The sequence below is a fragment of the Pinus tabuliformis genome, chromosome 7 (assembly GCF_031772625.1).
Source record: "Pinus tabuliformis cultivar Carrire ecotype Pingquan chromosome 7, CPIR1, whole genome shotgun sequence".
Taxonomy (NCBI): domain Eukaryota; kingdom Viridiplantae; phylum Streptophyta; class Pinopsida; order Pinales; family Pinaceae; genus Pinus; species Pinus tabuliformis.
The window spans coordinates 1,429,206,896-1,429,221,638 of NC_142293.1; the positions used below are offsets into that span (position 1 = coordinate 1,429,206,896).

The following is a 14,743-nucleotide window of genomic DNA, read 5'->3' on the forward strand; positions in this document are numbered from 1 at the left end:
TTTCTTGCTACCCTTGATGATATAGCTATGATTTTTGTGAAATGAGGATGACAATGCACTACTATAGGAAAATTACTTGAAGATTAGTGGATGAATCCACTTTTCCAACATATGGAATCCATTCTAACACTACATAATAACCCTCAACTACACGCCCAAACATCTCACACCTCCAACTTGTTGAGTGAAATGAGCTCAAATGAAAGGGAAAACATGTTTTTATATTGGATTGCAAGCCTATTTTACAAGGGACATGGTTAGGTTGCATTTCTAACACATGTTTATCACATGTCATGTTCACAGGGCATGTGAAAAAAATGTGTCGAACATGTTCCCTCACGTATTGGTGTTTGACACGTAGGATACAAGGCACAAGCCTTATTTATACATGTCCTATTACATAGGACATGTATTATAGATGTTGCCAATCAAGACATGTAAGTGGCACATTTCCCAACATGGGAGTTTATTATAATAAAGAAAATACATTTCACAACTCATAGAAACAATCCTTGGACTAAGATTGTACCACTCAAGGATCACTATTCTACTAAAGTTACACTTCACCAACCCACCAATTACATGTTGACTAAAGAGAAATAATGTTTGAAGAATGAGTTTGATAGAAAGTGTTGGATACCTATACCAATAGGTTTCATATTTCATGATTGGCCAAGGAAAGTCCAAATATGCTCTGCTTTGGTATCACAAAGATCCCATATTTCCTAGAGAACAAGAGGTGTGTAAAGTGTTTCAAATGTTGATGACCTTATTTCAATTTTGGTGGATGATTCAACAGTTTAACCTGGATCATGCCATGTGTTCAATTTTGTGCTATAGACTAGAGAAAGAAGTCTGTCCAAACTGCTTAACCTTGGCAGACAACTAGTTTAGGTAGAGAAGAAAAGGATCCCAACAGCCTAATCTGGGACCTTGGAAGAGATAAGGGTAGAAGTAGATAGAAAAGAATAAAGAAAAAGCCAAAGAAAAGAAAAGGCAAGTAAGGGTTTGCAAGTCCAAGTGCACCCTCCAAGGAGAAACAAAAAATGCTAGGAAAATAGCTGGGTAAGCAGTTGTGGTTGCAGAAAGGGTATTTTCACCATTGCACATATGTCAAAAGGTGTTTTGCCAAGGCAAAATCTATCAATGGACAAAGTGGTTAATTCCATCAAATTGCAGCAAGGTGCATGACTAACCTCCCTTTCCCCCCTTTCATTTCATTACTAACATTCCCTTTTCAGCTGAGATTCATGGAGAGAGATCATGGTTTTATGGTGGTTCTAGTTCATTCAGAAGCCACATTTCTTGTCTAAAAACTTTTTATTTTGATCTAGTCTCTAAACTAAATCAATTTCAGATAAACTCAGTGAGATCCCCTTCATTTGCTCCCTTCATTCATATTAACCTCTAATCTTACTATATAGCTCCCCTATCTTACCTTTCCCCTAATAATACTAACACTATGGTGTATAAAGCCCAAATCTTATAAATACCCCTTCCTTTGGCATTATAGCCATATGTTCTTAAAAAAGGAACCAAAATGACCTCTGGTCACTTTGGTGAACCTATCGCATCCCACTCCCCCTTGCTACAGCCCAACTTACCTTTTGAAACCCTCATTTGCATTAAAAACCTCATAAGAACCCCTTTTTACCCCTAAACCCTCTTTGCAAAGATTACCAAGGTCCAAAACCCCCCTTTAGCGTTTATTCCAAGCATCAGCGCGCGGGTTCAATTCAACTGAATTACATTGAAAACCTTACAAAACCCACAATCCAAAGTTTTCCGCCCGCGCATATAATCCGAGCACGTTGTTGCTCCGCCCACCGTCGGATCAGGTCCCGAGGATCCGACGATCCACAATGATATCGGAGCAGCCCCCGCAGCGGACCGTTAACGCCCGAGAAAGTGACGTTGCGTCACGTCAGGGCCAGTCCACGCGTCGCACGATGAAGGCTCTCGGAGCCAGGTCTGACACTTCCGGGACCGTACCCAAACCGCCCCGAGAAACCGTAGCGGCTAGCCTTAACCATAACCGCTACGGTCCTAACCGCCAACCGTTTTCCAACTGTATATCGCCACGTCACGTCCGCTTGTCCTTGCCTCCGTTATTCGTCCACCTCGCCGTTGACGTGGCTGCCACCGCACCATCCCCCATGGACCAACAGCATACCGCCACGTCACCCGATGACGTCAGCTGACGTCACTTGACCTTGACCCACCAATGACGTCATGCTGACGTCATCACTAAAAAGCGCCAAAATTGTAAAAAGCCCATATTAAGCCAAAAAACGTCTATTTTTCCCATTTTTACGCATTTCTCTACTGTTTTCTCTGCATGGCCGTTTACGTCCTGAACTCTGCCAACCTGCTCAGTTGACCAAGGCGACCTCCACAGCATCAACCTTGCACGCATACACGACCTCTGTTCGTGAATTACCAGGTATTTTTCGTTTTCTATCCTCCATACGCCTGCAGTTGAAAGTAAAATTACTCAGAGGGCTAGAGAAAAGATAAAACTCATAATTTCACCGGCCATTTCCCTCTGCATATACCCCATTTGTAATTGTGAAGTCCAAAAACGCCAGCTGAGCCTTGTTGCCCGTATTTTCACTAAAAAAGAGGTATTGCCTGCGCATTCCCGAAAGACTCTTGTTTACGGAATTCACCTATTGAAGAGGACATAGTGAGACCACACAGTAGCCTTGATTCCTGATATAAACAGTATTTCAATTGCTGTTGTATAATTTCCTGCTCTGATACCTGAAACTCAACACTGTTTTTACAAAAGCACTTCTGTTCTGTGCTGGTCCTTTTGAGCCATTTACTTAGAGTTGTTGAGCTTAAAGAAAACCATGGACACTCCTATTGCTCTAAATATCAAGCCCCTCAACGCTCCTCACCAGGAATTAGCATGGAAAGCCCTGGGAGATATGGATTATCAAATGCTGGACTGGTTTCTTATGGGCTCCAAATATAATATCCAGATGCTGAATGAGTTGAAAGCCCAGCACCTGAGTGGAGCAGACATCTTGGGGATTTGGGACTCAAACTTGCCCATCTACAACCTCCCCCAGGTAAATCCTATGCCAGAGTTGGTCTACAGCTGCCAGGAATGTTATGACCCAAACCAAAGAGCTGTCATCAGCCCCACAGGCTCAGTCCTGTTCCATATCACCCCAGAGAGTATAAATGAAATGCTGCACTTCCATACTGCCAAGCAATTGACCCCCCTCCATATGCAGAATTTGATAAAGAAAGGGAGCAAGCTGTCAAGTGACCAACTCATTAAAATCAATCAGCTGTTTGTAAAACCAGGCTCTGAATCCATCAGAACTCCTCCTATTGGATATCAGTACTTGAATGAATTGGGCAGGATGTTAGTGGATTTGATCAGCTATGCCCTAGGATTCAAGGGAATGGAGGATGTGGATGATAGCATAATGGCAATGCTGTCTCTATTCTCTCCTGGTAAACCCCCAGCTGTACATTATGATTATGCTACATACATTGCAGATAAAATCCATGACCAGTTTATGAACTTGAAGAGGGAAAGACTATTCAGGTATACCTCATACATATACCACCTATTCTTGTTCTATCAGCCAGCCACCTTCTCTTTTCCTTTGAAGCAACTCAATGCCCAGGGAAGTCCAAGGTCAGTTGTGTTCTGGACCTCTGTTTTTCATCATACCTCTGTATCCCCTTACACATACTCTGAGTTCATTGACTTATTCATTTATCCAGCCATGACAGTATTGCATGGTACTCCTCCTCCTAGACTAACTGATGACATGAGGAGAATTCTCCATTTGAATAAGTCCTACAGCATTGGTAATTGGTACCTCTACCAAAACCACACAGTCATCAGGATATATGGCTGTGAGTTGAACCCTTTTAGGTTGCCAAGGTATGTCCCCATGAGGCTTTTTGCCTTGGAATATTTCAGACAGTTTGGGAACTCAGACTACCTCCATTTTCAGAGCAAGAACAAGAAGTCACAGTTAAAAGTAAGGAGCCAGCTGGGTCCTTTCCTATATAACAGAAAAGAGGAGGGGTGGAAGGAGGCAGACAATATCCTGGAGGGCCTCAGACTGCAAACTAGTTTTGAATGGATACCCTATGACCCCAATCATTTTGTCTCCCTCAGGAGGATAAAATACAAATTGGGTAGCTATGCACACAAGAGACAACCTGAGATTGAACAGTATGCCAATGCATCAAATTGGGAAGAAGGTACCCTAGAGGAGGAAATTACTAATGAAGAGCTACTAGAGAGAGAGGCTAGAAATATGCAAAAGGAAGCTGACTTAGAAACTTGTGGACAGGTTCCCCTCTCATACAAAAAGCAGCTTGGAGCAGCTACTACATCATCAACAACACAGCAGCAAACTGCCGAGAAAGCACCGCAGACAGCCAGCAAAGATAAAGGGAAGCAGGTGGAACAGCCACCTCCATTGACAGAAGAACAAGTGGAGACATTGCTACAGCAGCAAGAAGAGATGGAGCAGCAGGAACAAGGGCAGCAGCAAGAAGAGATGGAGCAGCAGGAACAAGGGCAACAACAAGAAGAGGTACAGTATAATAAACAGCAGCCCTTGCAGCAAGAAAAAGTGATTGATGCTCCAAGTTCCACTGAGCAACAGGCTCAAAAAATAGTGCCTCCTGGGGCAGAAACTACTTTTGATACCTCGGTCCTCCAAACTCCACAAAAGGAGGACTTAACCAGGAAAAGAGATAGAGAGACTCCCCTGACTTCATCCATCAATCAGGGAGAGAAAAGACAAAGATTAAATGATTTTCCAGAAGATGACATAGCAATAAGACAAGCAACGGGCATGGGCCCACCCAGCGGAGAGGTTTCAGCCAGTTCATTCCAGCATGAACATGATAGAGCTATAGGAGGAGAGGTCAGCTCCTCCAGCCAGCACAAAGAAGGACAGGTAAGCATCAAACAGCAATTTATTGACATTAAAAGGAGGAGTGATCCTATTAAAGTACAGCTGTACAATCATTTGCTGAACCTGGCTCCCACCAATCAGCAAAGACTCATGTCTGCCTTTGATGTAAGTGAAGGCAAAATGATCATGAGTCACTTCATGCCCACAACTCTGCATCCCCAATCTACCTCAGATTACCTAAGGACCAACATGGAGGTTCTGGCTAAAGACATACACCCTATGGATAAAATCGAACTGCATAAACAAACTGGTGAAATGGTGTATGCCTCCTTGGCAGATGAAACATTGGAAAACTACAAATTGAAGAGCAGCCTTGATAATACAGCCTCTCAGCTGGAATTGGAGAGAGCATCATCACAAGCCAAGGACAACAGAATCAAGTCCTTGGAAGATGTAATCATAGAAATAGGACATGATCCTAAAGATGTTAAAGGTATCCAAGAACTGTTGAAGCTAAGGGATGCAGACATGGCGGCCTTAAGAAAGAAAATCAAGCTCCCAGCTACCATCCATCCGCAAACAGACGAGGTTGCCCAGCAAAGGCTGGAAAAGGATGCCACAGATCTAATGATATCCCTGTACAAGGAGCTAGTTCGGACTCAAGACAAACTAGGAGAATCAGAAGCTGCAAAGGCAGCACTACAGACAGCATTAAAGCAAAAAGAAGAGGGCCAAACCTCCCAACCTCCTCCTGAAATAATCAATCTTGAGGAAGCCCCTCCAACGACTACTCCTCCTCCTCAACAGACAGGAACTACAGCAACAGCTACACCACCAACAGAGTAGACTCCTAGTCTGGACATGCAGAAGCTGCAAGCCGAAATCCAAGTTCTTGAGGCTCAAATGAAAGAGCTTGATGAAGTCAAAAAATCTTTGACTAAAGTGAATGAAAGATTTGATAAGAGCAAGCAGAGTGAGGCTGCAAAGGAAAGAGAAATAAAAGTTCTAAAGAAGAGGATAACTGAACTTGAAAAGGAGCTCACACTAGAAAAGGTAACAACAGAGCTAAAAGTAGTCCTCTGGGGTAACATTGGTCGGTCCATCACCAATCAGTGGCAGTATATTGAGACTATGGATGAGCAAATAGTACTCATTACAAAGGCAAACAGGGAAATACACAGAGCTAGAGCAAGCCTTGGCCACATGCCAGATGCTGCCAGCAGAATGATCAATATTTTAAATAACAAAACTAGCTCTCAACTAGCCACCATGGGAATTACTAACAGGACTGAAACAATCTCAGTAGTTAAAAGAATCCTGACACTAAGAAGCCTAGTTGGAACGCTGGAGAGGAGAACACAGGATATGCAGACCGAAATCAACAAATTCCTGGACAGATTCCTGGCATTACAAAACAGAGGCCTCCCCAGCATATTAAGCAGTGTAGGAAGACTGCTTACCCTGGAAAATTACATCAAAAGGGTTGATGCCCATGCTGCAGCACAAATTGCAAAACAACCCAGTACCTCAGCAGAAACAGGGCCAGCATCAGGGCAGAATTTGTATGATAGGGTGGATAACCTGTTTTTTATTATGAATGAAATTGATCACCTGTTTGATACACCACCAAATTTCTTTAAGTATACAGAAGCAGATGAAACTATGGAGGCAATCATAAAACACCAATTGCCCACACAGGAAGTATGGAGGAATTTGACACAGATAATTTTATCAGGCCAGAACCTGTAGCGTTAAATTTTCTCCAGTTTATGAACAGTCATGCACAGGCAGAATTTTGGTGGATAACTCCACAAGGAAAAGACAGATGCTGAGCCAACTCAGCAGGGCTATTTACTCACCACAGCAGCAATCACAATCACGGGTGGCAGACCCAAAATACAGCGCACGAGCCATAAAGTCGGGTTCTCCAGCATTTGATCAAAGTATCCCAACCGACTCAGCAGCTCCCAAAGGCCAAAATATCTTCTGACAGAACATCAAGACGCCTTTATTTTGTATTCAATGCTGTAATAAATTTCTGATAATAATATCTCAAAAGTTGGTGAGAATATTAAGTCTGAGATAACTTAGAACTCAGATATTTTTGTAAAAAATCGCAAGTATATATTCGCCCCTCACAGAAGCTTAAGGGGTTGTTGTTATTTTCATTTTGGAGATCTCACTTGCTGTAAAATTCTCAGAGAAATAATACAAAGGGTGAATGGAATTTCCGAAGCTTGGCGTACCTTGATGCATTGTGATGAATGGTGAAAGTTGCAGGATTCCAGAGTGGTTCATAAAACAATAAGTCTTTCTTAAATCTCTGTATTACATGTTTTCGAGTCTTTTGTTCTCTTTTATTGTTTAAATGTTTTACACTTAATAGCAAAGTAGAAGAATAGTTCCAGGATTTAATCACTGATTACCCTGAACTCAATCTAAGCTATTATCCATGTTTTCTTCAGATACAGTGAAAGAAGTGTAACTCTTAATTGCTGCACTTTAAAACTATATCTTTTGCAGTGATAGACATTCCCAGGGATTCAAGTTTGCTCCTGAGACATCTATCCGTTTCTCATACCTAGTTTGGTGGAAATACTTAAATACTTTAGTGAAAATTCTTAAATGCTTTCACTGTTTGTTTCACCTGTTCATGTTATAAATCAAAAATTTTGTTCTATGAAGTATCCAAATGGCCCTGTAAGTTTCACCAATTCACCTCAAGGTTTCTAGACACCTACAGCCATAGACTCCATTGCCCAATGATATTCAACTCTTTGAAAACTACATCACAAGACCTGAAAGAAACTCTTCAACCAAAACATAAACAAAACCTGTGCATAATACCTAAAACCTGTGCATAATACCTAGCCTAAAACACTATCTTAACAGATACAAATCATAAAGAGAGAGCCCTCTTTGATCACAGTTTGGCTAGAAACAGTGATCCAAAGATTGGTTAGTGGTTACCCCGGCCGTATTCCCTTGGGAGTCATAGGGAACAACCTGGGTGTTAACAGAAAGGAATCAAAATCATAGTTAAAAAAATTGATGATTTTCCACAATAATTATGAGAAAACATGATTTGAAACCCTCCTTGAATAATCTTAGGAAAAAAATAAAACAAATTTTTTTCAAGAAATCGTAAAAATATCATGCTACACTGGAAAAAATTAGTCAATGTGAGTTTAGGATTCTTAGACATTGTTTATGGTTTTTCCAGGTCATTTCACTTTACAATTGTTGAGAAATGAGAGGGAATGGATTTACCATCATCAAAAGGCAGGTTTAAATGGGCCAAATCATCATTTTCAACATCACCAATATAATACATATATAGTGGATCATGAATCAATTGATATATGGATATAGTGTTGATATTCTCAAGTCTCAAGCATTTCTTCAATTTCCACCCTCATAAATGAATATTTTAAAAATATATTCTAGGATTTTCAAAGTCCATATTGCTTGTTGCCATTTTCCGTGGCTCATACAACAAATCTAGAGGTCTATTTTTTACGATTTTTTTCTAGTAGTGTTCAATGTTCCCTTTTTGGAGTTTTTTTTGTCATATTTTTTAAGTTTGAGATTGATTATTGCCTTTCTCAACATGCCAATCCTCTCCCAATTTGATGTCATATCATTGGCTCTTACCAATTTTTTGTCATTGTTTTTTCAACAATTGTTGAAATTGTAAATTCAAATTCAAAGAAAAATGATGAATTTATTTTGTATTTTTTAATGTGTCTTGTAGTTTGCTAATGTTCTCCCAATTTGATGTCATATCGTTGGCTCTCACCAAATTTTTTTCCATTGTTTTTCCAACAATTGTTGAAACTGTGAAAATTCAAATTCAAAGAAAAATAATGAATTTATTTTGTGTTTTTTAATGCTTCTTGTAGTTTGCCAATGTTCTCCCAATTTGATGCCATGTCGTTGGCTCTTACAAATTTGTTGTCGTTGTTTTTCAACAATTTTTGAAACTATGAATTCAAATTCAAAGAAAAATAATGAATTTATTTTATATTTTTTTTAATGTTGCTTGTAGTTTTCTAATGTTCTTCAAATTTGATGTCATATCCTTGGCTCTTACCAATTTTTTGTCATTTTTTCAACAATTGTTGAAACTCTGAATTCAAATTCAAAGAAAATTTGAAGTAGATAATGATTTTTTGGAGGAGAGACAAAAAAATTCCAAAATGTGATATGGACTTGGCTATACTGAAGTAATAAATGATATAAAATATGATATGATGATGTTGACCCAAGATTTTATATGAAAAAGTTATGACAAAGGAAAACAATAAAAAAATAAAAGAAAAATATATCGTTTTAGATGGCAGAAGCGAGAGTGAAGAAAAAAAAAAGAGATAGACTACTTGAATGTCTTACTGAATCCCTTACTTTAGGGATAGGGTCCTTCGGATGAGGCATGAGAACACTCCAAATTTTGCATGAAGGAAAGGAAATTGCAGTTACGCTAACCAATTCCCAGGTTGTGACTGATTTTGAATTGAAACCTTTGGAATTCTAAGTGGAGTTTTATGCCTCTTTCTTCTCACCCACCAAATATTAGACGATTTCATATTGGCATCAATTTTCGTTTCTTTTTTGTTGTTGAACCTTTATATCCCAAAGCTAATTTCACATGTGAATCAATTTTTGGTTTTGAATAAAAATACTTACGACAAGCCTTTTAAAACATGGTGAAACAGTGGGGCACAAATAGGCTCGTATCATCTAACTACATTTTAGCAAATACTTTTTTCCCAATTTTAAGATATTTTTTCATAAAATTGGTTTTTAAGTCTTCACACATGGTAGAAGCAATACCATACTTAGGACTACTCATATGGCCTTTCGTTTGAGAAATAAACAACATCCAAATGCTATCTTGCAATTGTTGTTCAGTTGAAAACATATTTTATGGGTATCCATCATTACCAGCTATTGTTGAGGTGAGAACATATTTTATGGGTATCCAACATTACCATGAGTGTAGGTGACTTGTATACGGTGATTTTGAAAGGTTATCATCTGCAAGAAGGAGTGAGGGCTGACTTGGTGTGGAGGAAGTCTTTGTCTATGTCAAAAGTCTTGGATTATCTCCAGAAACTATTGAAGGAAGAATTGTTGACTAAGTTTTCCCCTAGATAGGGATTTTACCCTAGTTGTCTACCTACGTTTGTTGTCCTTGTGCTATTGTTTTGATAATTTCTTCATGAACTAAAAATAAATTAAAAAAATCACAAGTATTTATCTATATAGGAAAATATTTTTGTAGTTTTCATTTTCTCACAAGAACTTAGGAAGAAATACTAATCTGTGTTGAAAAATGGAATTGGAAAATCTATTTTTTAGGTGCTTGCAATTCAAAACAAAAGTAAAAAATGGAAGGCAAGGTTGTTGAATGTCCAATTTTACAGAACAAATGAAGACAATATATGATATTAGGTAGTTCATTTTGTCTTCTTAGTTGAGATGCAATTGACTTGTTGATGCTCTTTGTTTTGAAGAGCCGAAACAAAAGGCAAAGGTAAACGATTGTGAAACCAGACACTCTTTCTGACAAGTAATCATTAATTCAGTGGCATTCCAGTGAGTGGATAACTGCTTTCACCATTATTATAATATTTATTGCTAAATGGAAATATACTTATTTCACAGAAAAGAACGTATATTTTAACAACATTTTGGTAATGGAAGCTACCCAACAATTGGCATTATTAAATTATTTTAAAATTATAAATGTGAAATTGTTACAGAAAAATGGAAAGAATGAAGCGTGCATTGGGCAGAATATGGCAAACATGAAAATGATTTTGAGGCAACCTAAGTTGAAGCCTTGGTATACATCCACTACAAATATAATTTCCTTAGGTGTTATTCTTGCTGCTACCATAGTAGGTGGAAAAAAAACCTTGGTACGCATCCACTCCAAATATACTTTCCTTAGGTGTTATTCTTGCTGCTAGTGCATTGGGCAGAATATGGAAAACATGAAAATGATTTTGACGCAACCTAAGTTGAAACCTTGGTATACATCCACTCCAAATATAATTTCCTTGGACGAAAATAGGTTTCGAAGGATCGCACGTGCCGCTGATCTCTCTGCGACCGCCCCCCTATAACCCCTTCTCTCAGCCATGGCTCTAGAGGGAGGCTTTGAGCCTCCCTCCTCCCTCCTCAGTGAGCTACTGGCCTTCAAGCAATTAGTGGGAGACTGTAGCAAGCGCCCAATCTTGGCCTCCCAATAGATTTTTTTCAAGAAAATGGAAACAATTCGATCGTCACACTCCCAGCTGAAGAGCCCTGTCGAGTAGCCCGAATATTGCAGAAAGAGGACTCACCGGCCATTTCACTAGGCTATGGTAATCACCAAGAGCCATCGAATCGTGGGTGCAACGCAACTGGAGACCACTGGTATGAGAAGGAATAAAATGTCACTTTGTCGGTAAGGGTTACTTCGTTTTCATTTTTGACTACATTGAAGACAGGAACCTAATTTTCAGGAACGGGCCATATTTCATGGGACCCTAAGGCCTTTACCTGAAAAAATGGACCCCAGACTTTGATCCAGCCCAAGATGTGCCCTCGGCTGTTCCTGTCTGGGTGCACCTCCCCCATTTACCCTTGCACTGCTGGAGTCCGAAGAATCTAGAAACCATTGGAAATACCCTTGGAAAGCACATTGACAGAGCAGACAGGAAGGGACAATACTCATGTGCCAGAATCTATGTCGAGGTAGATCTAGAAGTTGGTTTTCCAGAAGCTATAAAACTAACAGTGGCAGGTTGGTCACATCTGCCCTTCAAGAACTGGACTACGAACAATTTCCCTTCAAGTGCAGGCATTGCCATGGATATGGGCACTTTGCACGAAACTATAAAAAGAAAACTGAAGAAGAAGCAGAGAAAATAGAAAGAGACCAATGGACAACAGTGCAGAAAATAGCCTCATCAAAGCAGCACAATAAACAAAAAGGGAAAGGGGCACAAGCCAAGAACAGTGAACCATCCACAGAATTGCAGTCAGAAGGGACAACACTCCCACGAACAGACCTTCCCTAAAATTCCTTCGTAGCTCTCAGCACGTAGGAGGAAACCCAAGTCATGGAAAGTGATACAGAACAATAGGCAAACCCCTCACTAATTGAGGAAGGAAACGCAGGGGCCTCCACGGTCCAAAATGACTCCCCAGAAAGAGAAAACTCACCATCCTCATATGCAGACATAACAAGAAAAAAGCCTCTGGATCTAACAGACTCATCAGAAGAAGAGACAAATGAAAGACCCTCGAAGAGTGTAGGGGGGAAATCCCTCAATGAAGCAAGAGAAGAAGAAGCAGAGAGGAAAAAAATGCAAGGAAGCCATTCCACTCTGGAAATGTCCATAAGTCAAAACACCAGAGCACGACCACCAAAGGGAGGTCTCTCCTCCACCACCCCAAATAAATAATGTGTATAGTCTCTTGGAATTTTAGAGGCTTGGGGAATCATATGAAGCCTGCAGCAATTAAAGATCTCATGAAAATAGAAACCCCAGAGATCCTTATGCTCCAAGAGACAAAAATAGAAGGGGAAGCCTTTCTTGAGTTAAGCAGAACAACCTGGAAGACTAAAGCTGGGATGGCAGTATGTACAAGGGGAACCTCAGGAGGACTTGCCACAGTCTGGATGGAGGATCTGTTCCAGTTGGAGAACTCCTTCGAGACTCAACAATGGATTTACACAGAACTCAGACATAAAGAAAGTAAGCTCATTATTGCCCTGTTTAATCTTGTTAGACTCTCTCATAAAACAATAATAAATCCAAAAATAAATAAATAAATTAAATATTCCAAGTTAGGAATTTGTGCCTAACTCTTGGGTTGTTCCTCTAAGATAGGAGTTAGTTTAGGTAACTCCTATATTGGTGTGTCTGGTGAGAAATTATCTCAACCAAAGGAGAAATTATCTCAACCAAAGATGTCCAAGATAGCACGCACTATCTTGAGACCAATATCTCTCATCTATTTATTTGTAACACTATTTCAATTATTTTGATGTAAGAATGAATGTGAGAGAATACATGAGGCTTCAGCCTTTTTCCGTCAATATTTTGTCTCTGATTTTTATGTGTGTTTTTCTGCAATTTGTGTGAGTTAATTTCTTTTATTATGTGGTATCAGAGCACACGGTTTGCTCTTTGGCATTAAGAGAGCGAGAAGATCTATTTACAGCTGCGTTGTTGAATGTGAGAGTTGTCTTGGGCTTATTGTCAACAACAGAAGCAGTTGCCCCATCATCACTTGGGACAACGATTTGGAGAGTTTCCACTCGGAGTACGTGAAGGTTGCGTATATGAAACAAAGACTGAAGATATTGTGTGTCACGACTAAGATCAGAGTTGAAGTTGAATGCTTGAGAGTCACAGAACGCCGAGGCAACAGGGTTATAAATATTTTATTATTTTTATTAATTCTCTTTAATTGGATGTGCATGAGTGTGGATGGTGTGAGAAACTTTGGACTGTGGCTATGTGATGATTGAAGTTGTGTGTGTGACTAAGGAGAACTTGAACTAGGTAGAGAAATGTGAGTGATCCGATGATTGAAGATTTGTGATTGATATCTATTGGACCTGTTTGTGAAGCGATCATGGATATACATCTTCCAATGCTTTCATCTCTAGCTCCCAATTTTCAGAAAACTACAGTGGTACTTTCCCGTTCCTGTGTTTGGCATTTCGTTCACCATTAATATTCCTATTCTTTCTTTTCCTGTCAAAACCCACCAATTGGACCGTTCAAATCCGAGATGGGCACGTTGGATACTCGAAATTCAGATAATGACCAATGGGAGAAGAAGTCAGCACGGTTTTGAACATCAAATTAGAATACCTATTGATATCAACAACATTCAAACGAAAAATACAGTAGCTACAATACAAAGTCCAGTGGAAATGGGCTGTTCCTTCTCTTTTTATAATAATTGATGCTCACATGGCCCGCTCCTGATTTGCATTTACAGTCTCTATTATTCGCTTAATTTGTTCTCCCATCTGCTCCATTTCTCTTTCAATATACTCTGCCTGTTCATACATTAAATCTCTAACTGATGCAGCTTCATCTTCAGTAATGGATGGCCGCTCCTCCTTGTATATCCTCCAGCAAAACCAGAAAGTGGCGTACTAGTTGTAGATGCAGTTGCTGTCGCTGATGAAGTAGATGCAGTACTAATTAACAATGGTGCAGATGTTATTCCTGTTGTGAAGACATCTATAGGAGGCACCAGGATTGTTGGCCGTCTTTGTGCTGGGAACAAAAATGGTTTTTTGCTGCCAAATACAACTACCGACCAAGAGCTTCAACACCTGAGGAATGGTTTGCCTGATGACGTTGTGGTGCAACGTGTTGAAGAACGACTATCTGCGCTTGGCAATTGTGTGGTGTGCAATGATCATGTTGCTCTCATTCATACCGACCTGGACAGGGAGACAGAAGAATTAATAGCACACGATGATCCATAAAGAATACGCCTTTCTGCTGCTCTATCTCAATCTCTCTGTCAAGCTGAATAATAACTGACTACTTTGGAGCTCTAGCATATTTTGACATGGCTTTTCTGCGTTGTGGAGATAGGGCGCAATTACTCATGCTCGAAATTCGTGACTTTTGCCATTCTCAAGATTTTTAAGGTGTGCTTTAAATAACAAAAACTCTTTTTTTTAATTGACTTCATACAACATTGTAATGAAATTTTAAAAAGGAGTATATTTTGTAATATTTTGGAGAGATAAGTTAGAAATAACTTTCTGCATTTGGAGAGATAAGGTGAATTTTGTTTTGTAAATCTGGAGAGAT

The 14,743-nt window shown here is 39.7% G+C and overlaps 1 protein-coding gene across 1 annotated transcript in view; it reads left to right on the forward strand.

Annotated features, from left to right (window-relative positions):
• The window catches only part of LOC149253043 (uncharacterized), a 188,094-nt gene extending 173,685 nt beyond the window's left edge, over window positions 1-14,409 (forward strand). Inside the window, exon 4 of the mRNA XM_089454350.1 lies at window positions 14,004-14,409. Coding sequence (XP_089310476.1) covers window positions 14,004-14,409 — 406 coding nt within the window. The remainder of the gene's footprint in view (window positions 1-14,003) is intronic.
• Window positions 14,410-14,743: the final 334 nt, after the last annotated feature.